This window comes from Megascapheus bottae, chromosome 2 (genome assembly GCF_031878675.1).
Source record: "Megascapheus bottae isolate mThoBot1 chromosome 2, mThoBot2.hap1, whole genome shotgun sequence".
Lineage (NCBI taxonomy): Eukaryota > Metazoa > Chordata > Mammalia > Rodentia > Geomyidae > Megascapheus > Megascapheus bottae.
The window spans coordinates 52,588,793-52,612,001 of record NC_143510.1 but is presented as its reverse complement, the minus strand read 5'-3'; the positions used below and the strand labels follow the sequence as shown (position 1 = coordinate 52,612,001).

Below are 23,209 nucleotides of genomic sequence, written 5' to 3'. Positions count from 1 at the left end.
CCACATACATAGAAAAAAGCCAGAACTAGTGCTGTGGCTCAAGTGGTAGAGCTCTATCCTTGAGAAAGCCCAAGGACAGTGCTCAGGCCCTGAGTTCAAGGCCCAAGACTGGCCAAAAAAAAAAAAAAAGATATCCCAATGGGGAGAAAAATTCATTTTATTTAGACGAGGCACTTTAACATATGTTTTTGGGGTGTGTATGTGTGTGCACGTGTATGGGCCGTGTGTGTGTGTGTGTGTGTGTGTGTGTGTGTGTGTGTGTGTGTGTGTGTATGTGTGTGTGTGTGAGAGAGAGAGCAGTGAGGTGATGTAGGATAATAAATATTGTGAGGGTGAAGGAACACCTCCCTGAGCTGGCAGAGGGTGTGGCAGCAATGTACAGAGTCTAGAGGTTGGCATCCAGGTATGGGTTGGTGGGTTCAAGGCTGGCTTGGAGGCTGACGGTGCCCCCTCTCAGCCCAGGAAGCCAAAGAAATTGTAGGAACGGGGAGGTGGGCCCATGAGCATGGGCATCTGGTTCCTGTGGGTGATCTTGATCTGGAAGGGAAGGGAACATATTCAAAGGCAGGACCTAGGGAACTAGGGATTTCAGTGAAAATTTGGGGATTCTAAGGTAGGTCTCTGGTATCCTGGAGAGGCCTCAGGAAGAAGGCTAGGGACTGCGAATTCAGGGTTTGAGAGAACTGATACCCAGGGGGATTCTGGGTATCAGAAAGAAGTAAAGAAGCTATAGAATGGAGATGTAGGATCACAGAGTTTGGGGGTTCAGTTTGTTCAGGGCCTGGGTGCTATCACTGAGCCACTTTTTGCTCTAGGCTAGCATTCTGGTACTTGAGCCACAGCTCCACTTTCAGATGTTTTTGGTGGTTAATTGGAGATGAGAGGCTCATGGATGTTCTTGGTTAGGCTGGTTTTGAACCATGATTCTTAAATCTCGGCCTCCTGCATGAGTCACTAGAGCCTGGTCTGATTCTGCTGAGCCATTCCAGGAGCAGGTCTTACCTCCTGCCCAACCTACCTTTTGCCTTTCCCTTGTTACTGGGACCCCAGGTACATACCATTGGGTTCAGCTTTCCTCCATGGAGATGGGGGTGGGGAGTTGTTCATAGATTTTGCTGCCTGAGCTGGTCTGGGACCAATCTTAGCCTCCCACATAGCAAGGATTCCATTTTTTTCTCCTGGTCCTGGAGCTTGAACTCTGGGCACAGGATCTGTCCTTGAGCTTCTTTTGCTCAAAGCTAGTGCTCTACCACTTGAGCAACAGCGTTACTTCCAGCTTTTTTTGAGTTTATTGAGATAAGAGTCTCATGGACTTTTCTGCCTGTGCTAGTTTCAAACCTCGATTCCCAGATCTTAGCCTCCCGAGTAGTTAGGATTACAGGTGCCACCAGCACTCAACAAGGTTCCATTTTTGACAGTCTTGGCAAATACTCACTGTACAGGGTGTCTGCATCCAGGGTTCTCCATCAATTTGCATCGGAAGGGTTTTTCTGGTACTGTGGAAGGTCACGGAAAATTGGCAGGGTTTTCTTACCAACCAAATACCAAAATTCTGCTTCTCAGGTTGGCTGTGAGAACTTTTTGTCATTGAGGAAGTTCCTCCCCCACTGTTCCCACAATCCTCTGAGCTCCTGGCCCCACACGCCTTCCCTCAGGGGTTTTCCTTACTGGAAGGTGATCTCAGAGCACTTGGCCAGTCGATGTCCAGCGCTCTTGAGTTTGGTATAGATCTGGCCCATCTCAATTGCACCTTCCAGTCCCACTACTTCCAGTCGCTTGTCACTTAGGTCTAGGGGTAAGAAGTACAGGTTTTATAGATGCAGAAATCCTTCAGAAGGAGTCATACCTTCCCCTCAGTCCTGCCCACACAACTCCCAAGGGCTCTCTCCTCTAACCTGGCACACAGGTTTTCAGGATGTCAGGGTCAGTGATGACTTTAGCTGTAGAGCCTAAGGCCTGGTTGATGCCACAGATATCCCCTTGTGGTCTCTTGGTATCACCCCAGAGGTTGGAGCCGCCATGCATACTTGGGATGTTCAGTACTGCAATGCCTTCTAGTGATAAGTTGGTCAGATCCAGTTCTTTCCCACAGATCTGAGAGAAGCAGGACAGCCCCCGGGAAGGGGAGCATGGATGTTTATCTCATGGCATAATTATACATGTCACTGCTCCCTCTTACAGAGGACAAACTGGCAAGGCCAGGATTTGGACGTTTGTAAGAGATGGAAGAGGGGAACTGATCTAGCTTAAGAAGTTGGACAGTCAGAGTTGGAAAACTGGGAGGTCAGAGAAGTAGAGGTCCAAGAATGTGGGGAGTTCTCAGAGGTGCCTGCGGTGGAAGAACATGGGAAACGGGACCGGGAGTTTGGCCTGGTGGTTAAAGTGCTTGCCTAGCATGCATGAAGACCCGGGTTCGATTCCCCGGTACCACATACATAGAAAAAAGCCGGAAGTGGTGCTGAGGCTCAAGTGGTAGAGCTCTAGTCCTGAGAAAGTCCAAGGACAGTGCTCAGGCCCTGAGCTCAAGCCCAGGACTGGCAAAAAAAAAAGAACATGGGAAACGAGAAACTTAAAAGGATATACGCACCTCAACTGTCAAAGAGTCCTCCAGCTTCTTGCACGTTGAGAAGATGGATTCAGAGGTAGCGAATTCAAAGTACCATAGCTTGTTCTTCATTCTACATCCGCCCCAACGCAAGGCCCAGCAAGGAGAGGACAGATTGTACAGAACCAGCAGGGATGGTAAGTGACAGGAAAGGGCATCAACCTCCCAACTCCGATGGGAACAAAGGGAGTCTTATTTGGCAGTTGGGAATAGTTTCCTAAAGATGTCACTGCCTAGAACCAGGCATGTGGCCTAGCGGTAGAGTGATTGCCTAGCATGAACGAAGTCCTGGGTATGATTTCTTGGTACCACATACCCAGAAAAAGCCAGAAGTGGTGCTGTGGCTCAACTGGTAGAGTGCTAGCCTTGACAAAGCTTAAGGACAGTGCCCAGGCCCCCTGAGTTTAAGCCTGAGGACTGGCAAACGAACAAAAGATGTCATTGGGTGGGGAATTTGGCCTAGTGGTAGACTGCTTGCCTAGCATGTACTAAGAGACAGGTTCGATTCCTCGGTAATGACATACATAAAAAAAAGCTAGAAGTGGTGCTGAGGCTCAAGTGATAGAACTCTAGCCTTGAGAAAGTCCAAGGACACTGCTCAGGCCCTGAGCTCAAGTCCAGGACTGGCAAAAAAAAAAAAAAAAAGATGTCAATGCTCAGATAAGCATTCTGAGTCAAACTCGGTCATAACATTTACCTACATTCCATTTGGAAGATGGGACAGGTTAGCCAGAGAAGATAATTCTTTTCCCTTACCTGCTGTTGAACTTCTCAGGATATTTTTCTCGCATGATGTGGAACTTGTGAGCAATAGAGGCATCCTGGAGAGTTAAAAGCACATAATAAATTTTGGGTGCCTGTAATCCTGGCTACTTGGGAAGATGAGATCTGCCAGCCTAAGCAGGAAAGTCTGAATGACTTTTTTAATGCCAATAAACCACCAAAAAGCTGGAAGTGGTGCTGTGGCTCAAGCAAATGCCAGCCTTGAGCAAGAAAGCTAAAGGACAGTACCTAGGTCCCAAGTTCAGTGACACACACACACACAACACACAATATCTATCAGAGGTAGGACTTCTCTGTCTTTTTTTTTTTGCCAGGCCTGGGCTTGAGCTCAGGGCCTGAGCACTGTCCTTGGACTTTCTCAAGGCTAGAGCTCTACCACTTGAGCCTCAGCACCACTTCTGGCTTTTTTCTATGTATGTGGTACCGAGGAATCGAACCTGGGTCTTCATGCATGCTAGGCAAGCACCACTAGGCCAAACTCCCGGCCCAGGACTTCTCTGTCTTAATAGTGCTCTGTTTCTCTCTCAGCCCCCTCTTCTTCCCTTCCCAATATTGATACACTGTTGCCCTAAGTTCATTTTCAATAGCTCATAACACTATATACAACTTCCAATTTTCCTCTGTTGGGTTACTGATTTATTTATTTATTTATTTTGCCAGTTGTGGGGCTTGAACTCAGGGCCTGAGCACTATCCTTGGACTTTTCTCAAGGCTAGAACTCTACCACTTGAGCCACAGCACCACCTCCAGCTGTTTTATATGTTTGTGGTACTGAGGAATTGAACCTGGGTCTTCGTTCATGCTAGGCAAGCACTCTACCACTAGGCCAAACTCCAGGCCCCGTTACTGATCTTTTAATCTCTCCCTTCCCTTTCTTTTCTGTCCTTCCTCCAACTTCTATCTGCTTAATCCAACTTCCTCCCTTCCTTGTATTCTCTAGTCTACTCACCACACCAATGGAGAAATAGTTATTGATGATTTGAAAGGGGACTGGATCACTCTTTTCTTCAGTTTGTTGAGGTATCACTTCCACAGACCATCGATCTATATGTACCACCTTACTCATCTCTATATCCTTGAGAATCTTGGCCAAATTCTGCCCATCATACCCTAAGGAAAGAGGAGAAGGAGATAGGTTAGCAATAAGCCCTGAGTTTCAGAGATCCTTATTTGCTTTTAGAAGGGGTAGTACTAGAGCTTGAACTCTTGAACTCAGGACCAAAGTGCTGTGCCTTAGCTTTTTTGTTCAAGGCTGTCATACTACCCATTGAGCCTCTGTTGGGAGCCAGAGTGGAATCAAACTGTACCTTGATTTGCATCAGACAATGGCTTTATTGTCTTATTGTTTTCTGGCCTTATTCTGTTTAAATGACCTGAGATTTACCATATGAATGTAACACCTGGAAGTTCCCTGGTTTCAAGAGGGGATATAAGCCTGGAGTTGAGAATAAACGGGGTTGCAGTTTTTACCTGGGCGGCAGACCTCCCAGACCCCATGTGTTTGTCTTTCTTCTATTTTTTCCAGTCCCTGCCCCCTATTTCAGGAACCCCAATTTGCTGTCGGTAGGTCCCGGCAAGCCTCCACTTGTAGATTTTTGGTAATTAATTGGAGATGAGAATCTCATAGACTTCTCTGCCCAGGCTGAGTTCGAACCATAGTTCTCAGATCCTAGCTAGGATTACAGGTGTTAGCCACCAGTACCAGGTAAGAGCCCTCTTCTGAACCCCTTCTCCATAGATTCCCAAGGAACAACAGCTTTGATTCTACACAGCTCCCAGCCCTTGTCAGTAAGCTCAGGATATAAGGTTCCAATGGACTGATGCTAAAGCCAGCAGCTCTCTGACCCTTCTCCACATTGTGTATGCACATCCGGAAGTGATTCCAAATTCAACTGAAAGATTAGCGAGAATAGCCAGAAAATTGTTGAAGAAAATGAATGACAAACAGAGATCCAACCTTCTTATCAACCTCATGCTTTCTTGCCCCATTCCATGAGAAAGAAAAAAGCAAAAGCCTAAACAGTGTGATACTGGCATCATGGATAGAATAAAAAAATTCAATAAAGAACAGAGGGGGGCATCTGTGCCTTATGCCTGTAATCCTACTTAGTCGGCTGAGATCTAAGGATCAGAGATCTCTGTGAGATTTTTTTTTTTTTTTGGCCAGTCCTGAGGCTTGAATTCAGGACCTGAGCACTGGTCCTTGGGCTTCTCAAGACAAGCACTCTACCACTTGAGCCACAGCACTGTCTGGCTTTTTTTATGTACGTGGTACTGAGGAATCAAACCGGGTCTTTGTGCATGCTAGGCAAGCACTCTATCACTAGGCCAAATTCTCGGTCCCCAAGTCTGTGAGATTTTTCTTATCTCTAATTAACCAGCAAAAAAAGCCAAGAGTAGAAAGATGTGGCTCAATAGCCAGCACAGTGGTTCACGCCTGTAATCCTAGCTACTCAGGAGGCTGAGATCTGAGGATCAAGGTTCAAAGCCAGCCAGAGCACACAAAGACCTGAGACTTTTATCTCCAGATAACCTCTAGAATATGGGAAGTGGGACTTGGCTCAAAGGTAGGTGGGTAGCTCTGAGCTGAAGAGCTCAGGGATAATATCCAAACCCAGGGGCAGAGCGGTAGTCTTGAGCTGAAGAGCTCAGGGACAGCACCCAAGCCCAAATCAAGCCCCATGACACACAAAAAGAAAGATGTGGCTCAAGTGGAAGAGCAGTAGCCTTGAGTGAGAAAGCTTATAGGTCTAAGTGACCCCAGTACTGGCATGCACACAGACACACCGAATGAATGAAGGAATGAACGAAGGAAGGGGCTGGGAAGATTGCTTAAGTGTGAGGTTCTGAGTTCAATCCCAGGAAGAGCTATTTTGAACATTTCTGGAAGATGATGTAAAATGATAAGTTCATGTTGCTTTAAGCCACTATCAGAATGTTAGTGGAACCATGAAACATTAATACAGAGCCTTTACTACCTCCTTTATTCAGCCCTTCATGTTGGTGTTTACTCAGTACTTGCTGTCCTAGTCTACCTTCTTACTTCTTACCTCTTTCCTGGGGTCCTGGGAGTAATCTTTTTTTTTTGCCAGTCCTGGGCTTGAGCTCAGGGTCTGAGCACTGTCCTTGGACTTTCTCAAGGCTAGAGCTCTACCACTTGAGCCTCAGCACCACTTCCGGCTTTTTTGTTTGAATGTGGTACCAAGGAATCGAACCCAGGTCTTTGTGCATGCTAGGCAAGCACTTTAACCACTAGGCCAAACTCCCGGCCCCTGGGAGTAATCTTATCTGCTGTTACCACTGCCAACAGACAACTCTTTCACATGGATTTCTGTCTTTTTTTTTTTTTTTTTGGTACTGATAATGAATGAAGCTTGAACTCAGGGCTCATGTTCTTGCCCTACTTACTTGCTCACGGCTGGTGTTCTACCACTTGAGCTATACCTTCAAGCTACCATTATTGTTATTAGCCGGAAAAACTATGTATGTATGTATGTTTCTGGGGACTGAACTCAGGATCTTGAGCCATGTTTTCTAGACCATTCTTATGTTTTTCTTTTTTCAATATCAATGTACATTTTCATGAGTGAGACTCTAATCTCCAATTAACCACTAGAAAACTGGAAGTGGAGTTGGGGCTCAAAGTGGTAGGGTGCTAGCTTTGGGCAACAGCAGCACAGGGACAGTGCCCTAGGCCCCACAGTACCACCAACACATGCATGCACGCATACATACACACATTCATCCATCCATACATACATACATACATACATACATGAAAGAAATATGCAAACTCAAAGTAACTGAAAACACTCCAATCAAGGCAAACAGTTGTTTCAATGTGCATTTAGCTTGTGATCTCTGGAAGGATATACATTAAGACTTCTTTTTTTTGCATTTTTTTAAAATTCAAGTGTAAATACATTAAAACTTCTAAAGCAAGTTGAACACCTTGCTCAACTCTGTTCCTTCTTTCCACTCCTCACTGCTCACCCTAGATCTCAAAGGTACTGCAGTATAGGTTGTTTGGTGGCTCATCTGGCCACCTAGCATCCCTCATCCACTCTTTAGCCAATTTCTATTCCATAATCTCCAGTGGAATTTTGAAACTGGACTTTGAGCCCCACCATATCAACTCCTAGACATTTCCAGCACAACCTGCCCTCTACTGACTTCTCAAACTCTTTTCTTTCAAAGGAATGAAACTATAACTAGAGTGCAGTTAGGAGACTATTGTGATAAGACTCAGAAAGAAATGATAATGTGGAATCAGCCAAGGTATCCAACAACAGATGAACAGATAAAGAAGATGGGATAGATATATACTATGGCCATAAAGAAGATGAAAGCCTCCTAGTTACTCAAGAGTCTGAGATCAGAGGACTGTGGTTAAAAAGACAGTCTAGACAGAAAAGTCCATGATTGGGCCGGGAGTTTGGCCTAGTGGTAGAGTGCTTGCCTAGCATGCACGAAGACCTGGGTTCAATTCCTCGGTACCACATACATAGAAAAAAGCCGGAAGTGGTGCTGAGGCTCAAGTGGTAGAGCTCTAGCCTTGAGAAAGTCCAAGGACAGTGCTCAGGCCCTGAGCTCAAGCCCAGGACTGGCAAAAAAAGAAAAAAAGAAAAGTCCATGATACTTTATTTTCAATTAAAAAGCAAAAAAGCTGGACTAGAGATGCGACTTAAGTAGTAGAGCAGCAGCAGCAGCTGAATGAGAGCATGAGGCTCCGAGTTCAAGTCACAGTACCAGTCCCGAAGAAGAGGAGGAGGAAGAGGAGGAGGAGGAGGAGGAAAAGGAGGTGGAGGAGGTGGAGGAGAGAGGGAGAAGAAGAGAGGAGGAGGGGGTGGAGAGGGAGAAGAAGAGAGCAAAGGTGGCAGACAGAATAATGCAAGAAAGAAAAAATGAAGGAAGAAAGCAAGCCAAGATAGAAAAAGAAAGAAAAAACTAAAGAATAAAAATGTCATTTTCAGGAAAATGGAAGGACTTGAAGGTCATCATCTTCAGCAAGTTTAGCCAAGCACAAAAAAAGCCAAAAAAAAAAAAATAAAAAGCCAAATATAGCCAGGCATGGTGGCTCACGCCTGTAATCCTAGCTACTCAGGAAGCTGAAATCAGAGGATCACCATTCAAAGCCAGAATGGGCAGGAAAGTCCATCAGACTCTTATCTCCAATTAACCACCAAAAAGTCAAATGTGGAGTTGTGGCTCAAGTGGTAGAGGACTAGGCTTGAACAGAAAAGCTCAGGGACAGCACCTAGCCCTGAGTTCAAGCCCCAGGACCAGCAAATGCATGTACATGCGTATGCATGCATTCATGCACAGACACACAAAAGTCTGAATGAAAGTGACAATGAGTGATCCCTCGTGCTGGGACCCCTCTCTATGGAGCGTATATAGTCTACTTTTGCTATCAATAAACTTGCTGCTTTATAAGCAAGGGAAAAAAAGTTGAACAAAGACCCACAGGAGGTAAGTAAAGAGAAACAGTCTTAGACTACAGGCATGAGTCACCAGCATGTGGCTGTATGGTAATTTAAAAAAGAATTATTGGGTCTAGTGGTAGAGTGCTTGCCTAGCATGCATGAAGACATGGGTTTGATTCCTTGCTACCACATACATAGAAAAATGCTGAAAGTGGTGCTAAGGTTTAAGTGGTAGAGCTTTAGCCTTGAGAAAGCCCAAGAACAGTGCTCAGGCCCTGAGTTCAAGGCCTAGAACTGGCCAAAATAAATAAATAAATAAGAATGATTATTCAGCTATTTGCAGTAAGAAAAAAATGATAGTGAATGAATGGCCACATGGTTAATTGTTTAAATATATGAAATAAACCATGTACAAGTTCCCAGCTATTAGCTTGTCACTCATCCTCTGTCTTCGCTCTTCCTTCCTTTTTAGTGCCTTCCTAATTCCTCCATGTTCCCCTCCCATGTACATACACCATTTTCCTTGGTTATCTGAGCCTTAACAGCTGTTTGTGTTAAACAGACATGTACTTTTCAGTTTACAGAGAAAAGGACTGCCACCTTTAACCATCCCAGGTTTAGAATGTAGTCCCTATTTCTTCTAAAGCTTTCTTAATCATCTGTGTCTCTCTTCTTCCTTGACTGCCTTTTTATATCAGATGCCTCCATTCTTCCTCTGTTGCCTTTCTCTGTGTGTGTGTGTGTGTGTGTGTGTGTGTGTGTCTGTGTGTGTTGGGGCCTAGCCTCCATCCCTGAAGCCTGATTCTGGCTCAGCTGCAATTAAAGGGCTTTGACCAGGCATTCGGTCTTTTGCATACCTCTCTTAAGGCATCTCTGTGTACTTGACTCGATTGAACCCCCCGCAGTTTCGCGGGTCTCGCAGCAGCTCAAGTCTCGCGTGCTTTCCTGCACCTGTCCTGCCCAGTACCTGAATGCCCCACCCAGACCCTTAGTGGTAGCACAGAGGCCCTCTTCCTATTGGCTAGCTTCCCAGTGCCCACCTTCTCCTACCCTAACAGTATATAACTAATTGTCTGACGCAATAAACCAGGAGAGCATCAGAGAGCATCAGAGAACAAGAGATCAGCAGAGAGATCTGATGCGCTTTCATGGTTAACACTGCTTCTGACTCAGCGTGGTTTTTTTCTTCCCCGGTGATTGGGGGAGGGCTGGGTCTTCGACACTTACCATCTCGCTCGGCTCCCGGGGGACTACAGGCTGGCCCTGTGTGTCCCTCCCCGTTCCCGTGTTGCTGCCCCAGAGAGGAGAGGAGCAACATGTGTGTGTGTGTTGGTACTGGGATTTGAACTAAGTACCTGGGCACTATCTCTGAACTTTTCTGCACAAGGCAAGTGCTCGGTACCTCTACTTCTGACTGTTTTATTAACTGGAGGTGAGTCGCATAGATTTGCCAGTCATGGTAACTCACACCTGTAATCCTAGCTACTCAGGAGGCTGAGATCTGAGGATCTTGGCTCAAAGCCATCCCAGGGCACCAAAAAGTCCATGAGACTCTTATCTCCAATTCACCACCAGAAAACGCAAAGTGGCGTGCTATGGCTCAAGAAGTAGGGCAGGAACCTTGAGCTGAAGAGCTGAGGGACAATGCCCAGGCCCAGAGTTCAAATCCCACAACACACACACACACACACACACACACACACACACACACACACACACACACAGTCTCATAGGCTTTTCTGACCAAACTGTCTTTGCATTTCAATCCTCAGATCTCAGCCTCTTGAGTTGTAAGGATGATAGACACAAGTCATGAGTATCTTACTCTGCTGTTTTCCTCTTTCCACTCAACTCCCCTACCCTAGACCCCAGGAAAACAATTTTTTTTGGCACTGGGGATCGAACCCAGGACGTTGCACTTGCTAGGCAAACGCTTTGCCTCTGAGCTACATCCCAGCCCAGGAAAACAATTTCTAACAACTTACCTCCTCCCCACCTTAGGGAACGAGCCAGATCATTTCCAGTGCCCAGGGGCAACACAGCAACAGGAGGTACAACAGGCAAGTTGGCTTTGTCTAGGGAGGCAGGTGAAAGAAATGATGGATGGAGTTGGATCTGGAAGACCACTGCTCCCGTCTCCTGCAAGAAGCTTCTCCCTCCACTGACCAATGGACTCTAGAATCCAGCCTACTGTGCCGTCTCCACCACACACCAATATCCGACTATCAGGGACATCTTTGAAGAGTCTGAGTCTGAGACAAAAGGAGAAGATAAACAATAACAGGATGGAGGTTATTCAACTTGTCTCTGTTCCTATAATCCTTTTTCCCTTTGACAAAAGAGTATGTTTTGGGGGCTGGGAGTTTGGCCTAGTGGTAGAGTGCTTGCCTAGCATGCACAAAGACCGGGGTTCAATTCCTCGGTACCACATGCATAGAAAAATGGCAGAAGTGGTGCTGTGGCTCAAGTGATAGAGTTCTAGCCTTGAGAAAGTCCAAGGACAGTGCTCAGGCCCTGAGCTCAAGGCCCAGGACTGGAGAAAAAAAAAAGTGTTATGTTTTGGATCTGGGATGGATGTAGTCTAGGTGTAGAGTACTTTCTAGCATGCATGGGGCCAGGGTTGAATCCTCAGATGGATAAAACACAGTACCAACAACAAAAAAACTGCTAAGTGCCTGGGAGTTTGGCCAAGTTTGGTAGAGTGCTTGCCTAGCATGCGCGAAGGCCAGGTTCAATTCCTTGGTACCACATACACAGGAAAAAACCCAGAAGTGATGCTGTGGCTCAAGTGGTGGAGCTCTAGCCTTGAGAAAACTCAAGGACAGTGCTCAGGCCCTGAGCCCAAGCCCTGGACTGAAAAAAAAAAACAAAAAAAAACCCCTGCTAAGCACTGATAGCTTACACTCGTAAATCCTAGGTTCTCAGAAGGCTGAGATATGAAGACCAAAGCTAGCCTAGACAGACAAATACATGAGATTCTTATTCCAAGTAACTGGCAATAAGCTTGAAGTAGAGGTATGGCTCAAGTAAAAAAGCCTCAGTTCAAGTCCTAGTATTGGTGTGCGCACGCATGCACACACAATGTTTTAAAGACAAATTCCCTTGGGCCAGGAGTTTGGCCTAGTGGTTAAAGTGTTTGCCTAGCATGCATGAATACCCGGGTTCGATTCCTCGGTACCACATACGTAGAAAAAAGCCGGAAGTGGTGCTGAGGCTCAAGTGGTAGAGCTCTACCCTTGAGAAAGTCCAAGGACAGTGCTCAGGCCCTGAGCTCAAGCCCAGGACTGGCAAAAAAAAAAAAAAAAAAAAAAAGACAAATTCCCTTTAAAAAGAAAGAAAAGAGTCAGGTACTAATGGCACATGCTTGTAATCTTAGCTACCATGAGAATCATGGTTTGAAGCTAGCCTGGCAGCCTGGGCAAGAAAGTCTATGAGATTAACATCTCCAATTCAATATATATATATATGGATATGTGGTCAGAAGTGAAGCTGTGCCTGAAAGGGTAAAGCTCTAGCCTTCAGAAAAAAAAGCTTGAAGACAGTATTCAAGGCTAGGAATGTGGCTTAGTGGTGGAGTGCTTGCCTAGCATGCATGAAGCCCTGGGTTTGATTCCTTAGTACCACATAAACAGAGAAAGCTGACAGTGGCGCTGTGGCTCAAGTGGTAGAGGGCTAGCCTTGAGCAAAACACCTGAGGAACAGGAACAGTAACCAGGCTGTGATTTCAAGCCTCAGAATGACACACCTGTGCATGTGCACATGCATGCACACGCACACATGCGCACACAGTCAGAGAAAATGGCAATGGAAAAAATTATAGTTACTCCTCAGTGGATAAGAGAAGCTGGCACAGGGTACCAGTGGCTCACACCTGCAAGCCTAGCTACTTTAGGAGTCTGAGATCTGAGAATCTGAGAGCTGGTTCAAAGCCATCTCTGGTGAGAATGTGAGCCTTTTTTTTTTTTTTTTTTTTTTTTTTTGTCGATCATGGGGCTTGAACTCTGGGCCTGGGAACTGTTCAAGATCCTCAGTCCTCAGCCTCCTGAATAGCTAGGATTACAGGTGTGAGCCACTGTGCTCTGCCCATGAGACTCTTATCTCCGATTAACCAACAAAAAACTGGAAATGGCGCTGTAGCTCAAGCTATAGAGCAATAGCCTTGAACTGAAGAGCTCAGGGACAGCGCCCAGGCCTAAAGTTCAAGCCCCACCACCAACAGACAGAAACAAAGAAAGAAAAGAAAGTAGAGCTTGGATCTCCATTCTTGGAGAGCAGGATAAAAATGCATTAGTGAACCAAGGGAACAGGATGCCTGCCCAGTGACTTGGGGAACAGAAGAAATTGAAATTCTGGCATCTTAGGCCTTGTCTCCCAACACGTACTCTTTCCTGCACTCAACATACACAGAACACAGACACACAAAAATCACTGTTAGATGGCCTCTGAGCTATACTCACCCTGGCTCAGGACCATCTTTCTGGAGGTTAAACACCTGTCGAGGGTTTAGTATATACTGGAACTTCCAAAGAACCCTGTGTGATGGGAGAGAAAAGTGCATGATGGGATCCAAAGAAGAATGATATTCTGCACTCTTAAGATGTATACACACACACACACAAACACACACACACACACACACACACACACACACTCCTTTCCTCCCTCCAAGCTCTCCTCACCTCTGCCCTTGCTTTCCACCACTCTTAGGATTGACAAAGACTAGAAGTGGGTGGGTATTAGAAACAGGGTCAATCTGTAGTAGAAAAGGAAAATAAGGATAAAGAAAACAGGATTTGGGGGCCGGGAGTCTGGCCTAGTGTTAGAGTGTTTGCCTAGCATGCACAAAGACCCGGGTTCGATTCCTCAGTACCACATATATAGGAAAAAAAAAAAACAACAGAAGTAGTGCTGTGGCTCAAGTGGTAGAGCCCTTGCCTTGAGAAAACCCAAGGACAGTGCTCAGGTCCTGAGTTCAAGCCCCAGGACTGGCAAAAACAAAAAACAGGATTTGGTCAGAGTTAAGGTAGGCCCAATAGACGAAGGCAAAGGACTGGCATTTTACAATATGTTTTTCCCCTCCCCCTGCTGAGGGAAGTGTCCAGAGAGTGGGCACCACTCCAGAAACTTCTACTTCAGTCCCTCCCAGGAAGGGTTCCAGCCCAAAACCAGTACAACCACAAGTCCTTAGCCCTGTACCCGCAAAGCCTCAGAGGTGCTTAAGTTTAGATCTTCCGAGCTCTTCTGGATTATTTTGCTATGTTTGCGGTCATGTCCAGATGCCTGGGAGGGGAGCAAAGCAGAAGAAAAAATTGTACATGAATCTCTAAACAGATGGAACTGGCGTGTGTGTGTGTGTGTGTGTGTGTTTAACTAGGGCTTGAACTCAGAGTCTCATGCTTTCATGCTCACAACTTGGCCTTTTTTTTTCCTGGTTGGTTGTGGGGCTTGAACTCTGGGCCTGGGCGCTGTCCCTGAGATCTTCAATTCAAGGCTACTGCCCTATCCCTTGTGCCATAGCTCCACTTCTGGTTTTCTGGGGGTTAATTGGAAATAAGAGTCTCATGTTCTTTAGTGCCCCGGCTGGCACTGAACTGCGATCCTCAGATCTCAGCCTCCCTGAGTAGCTATGCTTTGCTTATAGGCATGAGCCACTAAGCCCGACATAACTTGGCCTTTGTGCTCACACCTGGTGCTCCACCAGCTGAGCCACAGCTCCATTTCTGGCTTTTTGCTGGCTCATCATAAACAAGAATCTCTGATTCCTCTGACCAGGCTGCTTCAAACCATAATCCTCGGATTTCAGCCTTCTGCGTAGCTAGGATTATAAGTATGAAGCCGCCAGTGGTTGCTGGCCTAAATCTTTAAAAGAAAAGTCTTTCTGTTCTAAATGACATATTGTGGGGGTGAAGGGGGAAGTCAGGTGGGTTTGGAAAGAAGAGAGGCACTTCTGTTCCTTCCCCAGGGTCTTACCACTAGGACACTGGGGTAGATGGAAGATGGAGGCAAGATGTGATCACGGAGCAGCCCACCGTCACATTCAGGGCCCATGGTCTGCAGGCAGTCATCGTGGATCTGAAAGAGGAGATGGACACACAGAGATCATGCAGGTGACACTCACAATGTGTGGCTTGGGATTGAAAAGCATGGTCTTGGGAACAGGCACTTTGTAAGGGCTGCAGAGATTTGTGCAGGAAGGGCTGTGGGAGCTGAGGCTCCCGAACTGACCTCTAGGTGGCACCATACGCAATGCAGCCCAGTGAGACTGTGGTAGGTCCGGATCCTTTTCTGGCACCGGTCACAGCGCCCAGACTCACAGCCTCCTCGCACCCAAACGTGTGATTGGATCTTGGGGAGAAAGGCAGCCCCTTGTCTGGGAGGGTCTGAGTAAAGACTGGGGGAGGGAGGGGTTGTGGGCCAAGGACCCAGGCCAGGATAGGAGTGGAGGGAGCATGGGGTCACTCACACCAATGTCCTTACGAGACTTGGCATACGTGCTGACTTCACAAGGCATCGCCTTCATGGCACACTGGTCGTGAACAGTATACTTGCACACTGGAGACGAGGGAAGGAGGTCAGAGCCTTATCATGGCTTTCTCTTTTTTTTTTTCTTGGGAGTGAGGAAAGCTCAAGGCTACCACCCTATCCCTTGAGCCACAGTGTCACTTCCCATTTTCTGGTGGTTAACTGGAGATAAGAGTCTCATGGACTCCGGTGCCCAGGCTGGCTTTGAACCTCTATCTTCAGATCTCAGCCTCCTGAGTAGCTAGGATTACAGGCATGAGCCACAGGGTCAGGCCCTGATTGCACATTTCATAGTATATACATTTGCTTAGGGAAGCTCTTTGTTTTCCCCCCAGTGCTAGGATTGAACTATGAATGGAAGAACAATGTCCCCAGCCTGTATCAACCTCTGTGCGTACCTGAGAGTGCATACATGCGTGCGTGCGTGCGTGCGTGCGTGTGTGTGTGTGTGTGTGTGTGTGTGTCTGTGCCTCCATCTTAAAATTCAAGCCCTAGGCACTTAGGTGCGCAAGGCTAGTGGTCTACCACTTTGAGCCATAGCTATACTTCTGGCTTTTCAATATATAATTGGAAATAAGAGTCTCAAGGATTTTCCTGCTCAAGCTGGCTTTAAACCATGATCCTCAGATCTGAATCTCCTAAGTAACCAGGAATGTAGATGTGAGCCACTGGCATGATTTTTTTGTTTAAAAATCGTTATTACAAAGGTGATGTGCAGAGAGGTTACAGTTAAATAAGTCAAGTAATGAATATATAACTTTTGAACAATGTCAACCCTTCCCTCTCTCTCCCAGTTTTTCCCTCCCATCCCAACCTACAAGTTGTACAATTCATTTTCCACAGTGTCTAGTGAGTACCAGTGCTGTATTTGCATTTATTGCATTAACTTTTTTTTTTTTTTTGCTGGTCCTGGGACTTGAAGTCAGGGCCTAGGCACCACCTCTGGGCTTCTTTGTGCTCAAGGCTAGCGCTCTACCACTTGAGCCACAACACCACTTCCTGCTTTTTCTGAGCAGTTTATTGGAGATAAGAGTCTCACAGACTTTCCTGCCTGGTCTGGCTTTGAACTGTGATCCTCAGATCTCAGCCTTCTGTGTAGCTAGGATTACAAGTGTGTACTACTGGTGCCTGCTATGATTAACCTTTTAAATGCTTACAATTAGCTCATTTTCCATTGAGTAAATTAGATGCCTGAGGTCCTGGGTTTCATTGAGGTGGGGGGGAGAAGCATAGTAGGAGAGGAGCAAGGAGGAGAATGGAGAAGATGGAGAAGTAGGAAGGAGGAAAAGAAGCAAGGAAGGAGAAAGAAAAGTAAAGAAGTAACATTCTCAAGGCCACAAAACTAGTCAGTGGCAGAGCCCAGGATTCAAATCCAGGTCTAGGGTCAGCATTCCCACAAATGGCTGGGTTCCCCTCTGCTCCCACACTCTGGGTGCTATTACTCACAGTTACAGCTGAGCCCCTGTTTGCCAAGACCAATGCTAGACTCGCAGCGGTTGCAGTACACTGGTCTGGGGAACCGCTTGGGTCTCCACATATGCTGCCCATCGTCCTTCAGGGTCTAGAGGGCACAGAGCAGACCAACCTCTTAGAGGCCCAACCTTTGGCAAGTGCAGCCCCAGACAGCTGCTGCCCCCATCCTCACGCGCCTTGCCTACTCACCATCTCCATCCCCAGCAGCACTAGAAGTGGCACAGTGGTAGCCCCTGCCCGGACCCATTCAGCTAGGGAGACAGAGCCACTACCATCATAGTCGATCTCTTTCATCATTTCCTGAAGTATCTGAGTGAGGGTGGGAAGGGACTTTTGGTGAAAGTGTCCATCCGATACTTCTCCCAGCATGGCCATCCTAGCTTCTTGGGGACGGAGCAAAACGGATACAGGATCACAGGGAAAGGGCGTATATATAAGGCCCAGAGAAATAATGCCTTACCGGCCTCAGCTCAGACACATCCCAATCCAGATATTCAGCCATTCGCATCATTTGGTGGATAATTTTTTCCACTTCCTGGAGCAGAAAGGATTAAGAGTCATAGCCATAGCCCCTTCATTATCACTACCCAAACTTGTCTCCTGAAAACAAGGCTCTTGAGATCTACCTCTCATTCTCTCCCCGCCCCGCCCCCAAAGTCCTGGGGCTTGAATTCAGGGCCTGGATACTATCCCTGAGCTTTTATGCCCAAGATTAGCACTCTTCCACTTTGAGCCACAACTCCATTTCCTATTTTTTTTGGGGGGGGGGGTAGATAAGTGGACATAAGAGTCTTATACTTTCTTGCCCAGGCTTTGAACTGAGATCCCCAGATCTCAGCCTCTTGAGTAGCTATTTACCCTTGTCAGGTAAATAAATGTGTTTAAATGTTTTCAAGGCAGGGGCCAGGAACTTGGCCTAGTGGTTAAAGTGCTTGCCTAGCATTCACGAAGACCCGGGTTCGATTCCTTGGTACCACATATATAGAAAAAGCCGGAAGTGGTGCTGAGGCTCAAGTGGTAGAGTTCTAGCCTTGAGAAAGTCCAAGGCCAGTGCTCAGGCCCTGAGCTCAAGCCCAGGACTGGCAAAAAAAAAAAAATGTTTTCAAGGCAGCCCCCAACTCATGTCTCCAGCCTTCTCCCTCCCCCTCTCCCCTTTCATCCCTCTGCCATGGTGGAGATAAAAAGAGAGGGCTTTATATATGCAAGGCAAGTACTCTATCCTCTATCCCTCCCTTCTCGGCCTCTTCTTTGTGTGGGGGAAGGTTGTGGGGTACTGGGGTTTAAACTCATTTTCTCAGCTTGTTTGCTTAATTGATGCTCTACCCCTTGAGCTATGCCTTCAGCCCAGCTTTTTTTTTTTTTTTTTTTCGCCAGTCCTGGGCTTGAGCTCAGGGCCTGAGTACTTTCTCAAGGCTAGAGCTCTACCACTTGAGCCTCAGCACCACTTCCAGCTTTTTTCTATGTATGTGGTACCGAGGAATCGAACCCGGGTCTTCGTGCATGCTAGGCAAGCACTTTAACCACTAGGCCAAACTCCCGGCCCCTCAGCCCAGCTTTTTAAGGCCATGAGAGTGTGAGAACAGGAGAGTACAGACACCCTCCCTTGCTTGTCATACAGATCCCAAAACTCACCGAGCTGTCCAGGATTCCATTTCCGTCCGTGTCGTACAGCTTGAAGGTAACTGTGGGGTATTTTAGAGGGACCAGGGTAAATTTGTAGTAAGAGAAACCCAAATAATTCATATCAGAATACAGGATACAGGGAAAATAAAAGACAGAGGGGAAGTGGGGACCTTCTAAGAGCCTAGAGCTTGGGATGGAGCTGAGAAAGGAGACAAAAGAGGAGGGGAAACGGGCAATAGATGCTACCATGGGTGAATCTTGTGTGTGTGTGTGTGTGTGTGTGTGTGTGTGTGTGTGTGTGTGTGTGTGTGCGTATGTGGGTGTGTGTATGCCATCACTGGGACTGGAACTCAGTACTGGTTGTTGTCCCTTAGTTTTTATTTTGCCTAAGGCTGACTCTACTATTTAAGTCACAGCTCCACTTCCAGTATTTTTGTGGTTAGTTGGAACTAGGAGTCTCATAGACTTTCCTGCCTGGGTTGTCTTAGAACCATGATCATCAGATCTCAGCCTCCTGATTTATTAGGACTACAAACAGGTGCCATCAGCACCCAGCTTCCTGGGTAAATCTGGTAAAGGAGACAGCACAGGCTCTCAGGTCACAAGAACAACCCAAACAACTTAGAGGAGAATGTATAAGGCATAGGAACTGGAACAACTATGAGGAATGGTATTAGATACAGACAGTCTCAGGGAATAAAGAAAATAGACCTGTGCTTTCGTACCACCTCTGTCTGGCCCTGTTGGCCTTTAGGGATTCTGAAACAATGAGAGGACACAGGCACCTCTTTTCCCTCCTCACCTTTCCTCCCTTCTCACAGTTCAGAATGGCAACTTACATTCTAGCTTGTCTTCTGGCCGACCACCCTCCAGGAGGGAGAAGTAGCAGGAAACATCACTGAGACACACTACGTCTGCTATTAAAAGAAAGAGGGGGAAAAATGGTATAGCAGAGCAGAGGTCAGGCTCTCCTTCAACTCTGGATCTTCGTTCCAACTCCCCTTTAATCTTCCTCTTGTTCACTCCTAGGCCAGCCTAACCACCCTCCACCTCTCTCCATCTGCCCACATGTGAGTCACTTTAACTCTCATCCTGCAGGCTAAGTTAAATCACCCCAGCTCCCCACCACATCTCCAGCCTAGCCCAGTCTATGTGTTTAACCATACCTTTGGTCATAGTCTCATTTACAAAGTGACCAGTGTGGAAGGATTGAAACAGTGCCCGGCTCAGGTGGATGGGAACGTCTTCCACTTCCAGATAGATTTTCAAGAATTGCTGGAATCCCTCGTACCCAATGGCCTATGATGATAGTGAGCCTTACCCTGGGAAGTCAGCTGGGAGAAGCTGGGGAATGAAGAACTGGGAGTAGTGGAGACAGGAAAAATGCATAGCAGAGAGACTTCTGAGATAGGAGTATGGTTTCTTGGGATAATCCCTAAATATTAAGATCTCTTGTTTTGTCCTACAGCAATAATTGCCCAGGATAATGGGCAAAGGGCTATTTAGATGGGAGGTATCAAAGGGGTTGAGTCCGAGGGGGTGGGGGGGGGAGAGGGAACATCTCTGGAAGTTTGGGATCCCAATGGAATAACAGAAGCACAAATGGAAGGATTTGGTCAAGAAGCCGATTCCCCAGCTGCTGCCACTCACATCTCCTTGGACATATTTGGCCATCTCCCCATGCTCGAAGAGCTTTAGAACATCGCTGACTTTTTTGGTGGAGTCTAGGTATGAAGAGAATAAGAGAAGAGCATTAGTCTAGTTCAGCTCTCCTAGCTTTCCTCCAGAGTCCCCCCAAGACATCCAGCAGGAGAAAAAAAATATGTGTGTGTATATATATATATATATATATATATATGGAGAAGAAAGAAATAGAAAGAAATATTGAGCCAGGCCTCAGGAGCTCACACCTATAGTCCTAGCTACTCAGGAGACTGAGATCTGAGGATCCGGATTTGAATCCAGCTAGGATAGGAAAGTAAGTGAGACTTTTTTTTTGAGCTCAGGGCCTGAGCACTGTCCTTGGATTTTCTTAAGGCTCTACCACTTGAGCCTCAGCACCACTTCCGGCTTTTCTCTATGTATGTGGTACCAAGGAATCGAATCCCGGTCTTTGTGCATGCTAGGCAAGCACTCTACCACTAGGCCAAACTCCTGGTCCAGTAAGTGAGACTCTTATCTCCAACTAATCACTAAAAAAAATAGAAGTGGAGCTGTGGCTCAAAGGGTAGGGTGACAACAGTGAACAAAAAAAGCTTAGGGATACTGCCCAGACCCTACGCCCTGAGTTCAAGCCTCAGGAATGGGGGGGGGGGTAGGGGGGAAGAAAAAAAGAAATTTCAAGAAGAAACACAGAAATCCAGAGAAAAAATATCTCAGATCCTCCCTTCTCCTCTAAGGCCTGGAACAAGCAGTGAAGGTGTCTCTTTCCTTCCTTACACCTGGACACAGTTGAGGAGCAAAAGGGCTCAAGACCACTGGGGAAAAGGTAAGAGTTTAATGAGAAGGAAGAGAGATTCTCTGGGGCTCGGAGGGTACACTCACATTCCATATATTTTTGCAGTTGGGCAAAGTCTTCTGGGCTTATCAGGCCCTTCTCCTTGGCCATCCTTCTGTTCACCCTGAGGGTGATGGCAAAGGCAGCCCGGTAATACAACCTTCTGCGGCCGGTTCTTTTCAGAGGGTGTTTCTGGAGGAAGATACCAGGAGCTCTCATGGAGAAGAGCCAGCTACCTGCATAGCTTTGCTTCAGTCTGGTCCATTCCATCTCTACCCCTGCCATGGTTTCTGGCCTGTCCTTTGTCTCTGCCTAAGCCCTAAGTTCTCTCTCTGAAACTCTTCCTTTCTGAGTCTCGTCTCTCTCGCCTTTGTCTCTACAGTCCAGAACAGTGCCTGTCTTGTCTCTACTTCCCTGACTCATCTTGGACATTCTCTCCTTTATTTCTGGGTCCTTCTCCTCACTCCCTCCCGCATCTGTCTTGATTCATCCCGGCAGCATCACCTATCTGCTTGCCTGCCTGCCTGCCTGCCTGCCTGCTTGCCTGCCTGCCTGTCTGTCTGTCTGCCTGTCTGTCCAGGTCCCTCCTCCCCTCAAAACTTTCCCAGTCCATACATATATGTTTCCTTGAATGAGTATCATGGCCTGTTGTCTGCATTTTTCTCTGGCCACCCCCAGGCTCTGTAGTATCCCCGCAGCCGGGCCTCCCCAACAACCTGTCATGAGTCCCCGCCCTCCAGCGGGCTCTTACAGGGCTAGGACGGCCCCCCAAACACTCCATCACGCTCCGCGTCCAGCCCGGGTCCCTAAGCCGGGTTCAGCCACCCACGCCCCTGCAACGACCTCTAGCGCTTCCTTCCGTTGCACGAGACACAGAACCGGCTGTGGCTGGGTTCCTAGCCCGGGCCCCAGCCCAGCCTCGCCCTGCACCCTGCATCCTCAGGATGGAGTAGGCAAGACCAGGGGGCGCTTCACACTGCAGTCTCACATCTCAGGGGTCTTCCCCCATCTCCTACTTAAGTGTTCAGGAAGCCCCAGCGTTTACCTATTGGACCTAAGAAGCCAGGAGAAGAGGTCATGTGGATGCTGTCCACCCACCTGCCCAGGAACACCTCCAGAGCTTAATAAAAAGCAATGCAATAGAGATTCCCTTCTTGAATAATTGTTTGTTAAACACGTCATTTGAAATATGATGCAAAAATCAATGTTAATAAGTTCTTTAAATTAAAAAAAAAAGCAATACAGCCTGGCGCAGGTGTTTCATGCCTGTAACCCTAGCTACTCAGGAGGCTGAGATCTGAGGATCCGTGGTTCAAAGCCAACAGGGGCAAGAAAGTCTATGAGACTGTTATCTCCACTTAACCATCAGAAAACCAGAAGTGGAGCTAAGGTTCAGGTGGTACAGCACTAGCCGTGGGCAAAAGCACTCAGGGACAGTGCCCAGGAGTGTGGCCTAGTGGTAGAGTCCTTGTCTAGTGTGCACGAAGCCCCCGGTTCAATTCCTCGGTACCACATATACAGAAAAAGCAGGAAGTGGTGGTGTGGCTCAAGTACAGGGCTAGCCTTGAGCAAAAAAAAATGTCTAAGGACAATGCCCAGGCCCTGAGTTCAAGCCCCAGACTGGCACCTACATACACACATAATACAGATACACAAGTGATTTTTTTTTTTTTTTTTTTGGTGAGTCATGGGGCTTGAACTCGTCCTGGGCACTGTCCCTGAGCTCTTTAGCTCAAGACTACAGCTCTACTGCTGGGTCTGGTCATTGTCCCTGAGTTCTTCAGTTCAAGGCTACCACCCTACACTTGAGCCAAGCCCCACTTCCCATTTTCTAGAAGTTAGTTGGAGATAAGAGCCTCAGGTCTTTTTGTTCCCAGGATGGCTTTGAACCTTGATCCTCAGATCTCAGCCTCAGGCCATCGTGCCCAGCACAAATGAAATTTTGATAATAATACTTTAAAGATAAAGGGGGAAGGCCAGGAGTGTAACCTAGTGATAGAGTGCTCATCTAGCAAGCTTGAAGCCCTGGGTTGGATTCCTTGGTACACCTACACATACACAGAAGAGGCCAGAAGTGGTGCTATGGCTCAAGTGGTAGCCTTGAGTAAGGTCAAGGACAGTGCCCAAGCCCTGAGTTCAAGCCCAGGGCTGGCAAAAAAAAAAAAAAAGATAAAGTGGGGCAAATCTAAGCCAGCGGGACATGAAGGTGAATGCCTGTAATATCCAGCACAAAAGAGTTGGGGGAAGAAGGATGACAAACTGTAGGCTGGCCTGGCTCAT

General features: G+C 47.1%; 1 protein-coding gene across 2 annotated transcripts; it reads right to left on the bottom strand.

The window, feature by feature from the left end:
• Nucleotides 1-139: 139 nt before the first annotated feature.
• Nucleotides 140-21,772, bottom strand: Dgka (diacylglycerol kinase alpha). 2 transcript variants are annotated; one of them, XM_090327126.1, is made up of 24 exons: nucleotides 21,681-21,772; nucleotides 20,977-21,121; nucleotides 20,083-20,156; nucleotides 19,599-19,731; nucleotides 19,272-19,349; nucleotides 18,442-18,491; nucleotides 17,270-17,344; nucleotides 16,999-17,118; nucleotides 16,783-16,897; nucleotides 15,278-15,366; nucleotides 15,040-15,159; nucleotides 14,785-14,886; nucleotides 14,011-14,094; nucleotides 13,494-13,567; nucleotides 13,272-13,346; nucleotides 10,981-11,066; nucleotides 10,800-10,889; nucleotides 4,338-4,498; nucleotides 3,362-3,426; nucleotides 2,588-2,678; nucleotides 1,896-2,094; nucleotides 1,669-1,789; nucleotides 1,436-1,496; nucleotides 140-537 (listed from the first exon to the last, which is right to left on the bottom strand). In XM_090327126.1, the coding sequence occupies exons 1-24, from the start codon at nucleotides 21,708-21,710 to the stop codon at nucleotides 454-456; spliced, it is 2,322 nt and encodes a 773-aa protein (XP_090183252.1). In that variant the 5' UTR covers nucleotides 21,711-21,772; the 3' UTR covers nucleotides 140-453. The 2 variants fall into 2 exon arrangements, with proteins under 2 accessions (XP_090183252.1, XP_090183257.1); XM_090327131.1 differs by having other exon boundaries at nucleotides 19,272-19,346.
• Nucleotides 21,773-23,209: the final 1,437 nt, after the last annotated feature.

Excerpts from the sequence above, each read along its gene's own strand:
- Dgka (XM_090327126.1), bottom strand. The coding sequence starts at position 21,710 with ATGGAGTGTTTGGGGGGCCGTCCTAGCCCT. Across the intron at positions 14,887-15,039 it reads GCGTATGGTGCCACCTAGAG|ATCCACGATGACTGCCTGCA; the intron begins GTCAGTTCGGGA and ends CTCCTCTTTCAG. Across the intron at positions 2,679-3,361 it reads CCTGAGAAGTTCAACAGCAG|AATGAAGAACAAGCTATGGT; the intron begins GTAAGGGAAAAG and ends GGGCGGATGTAG.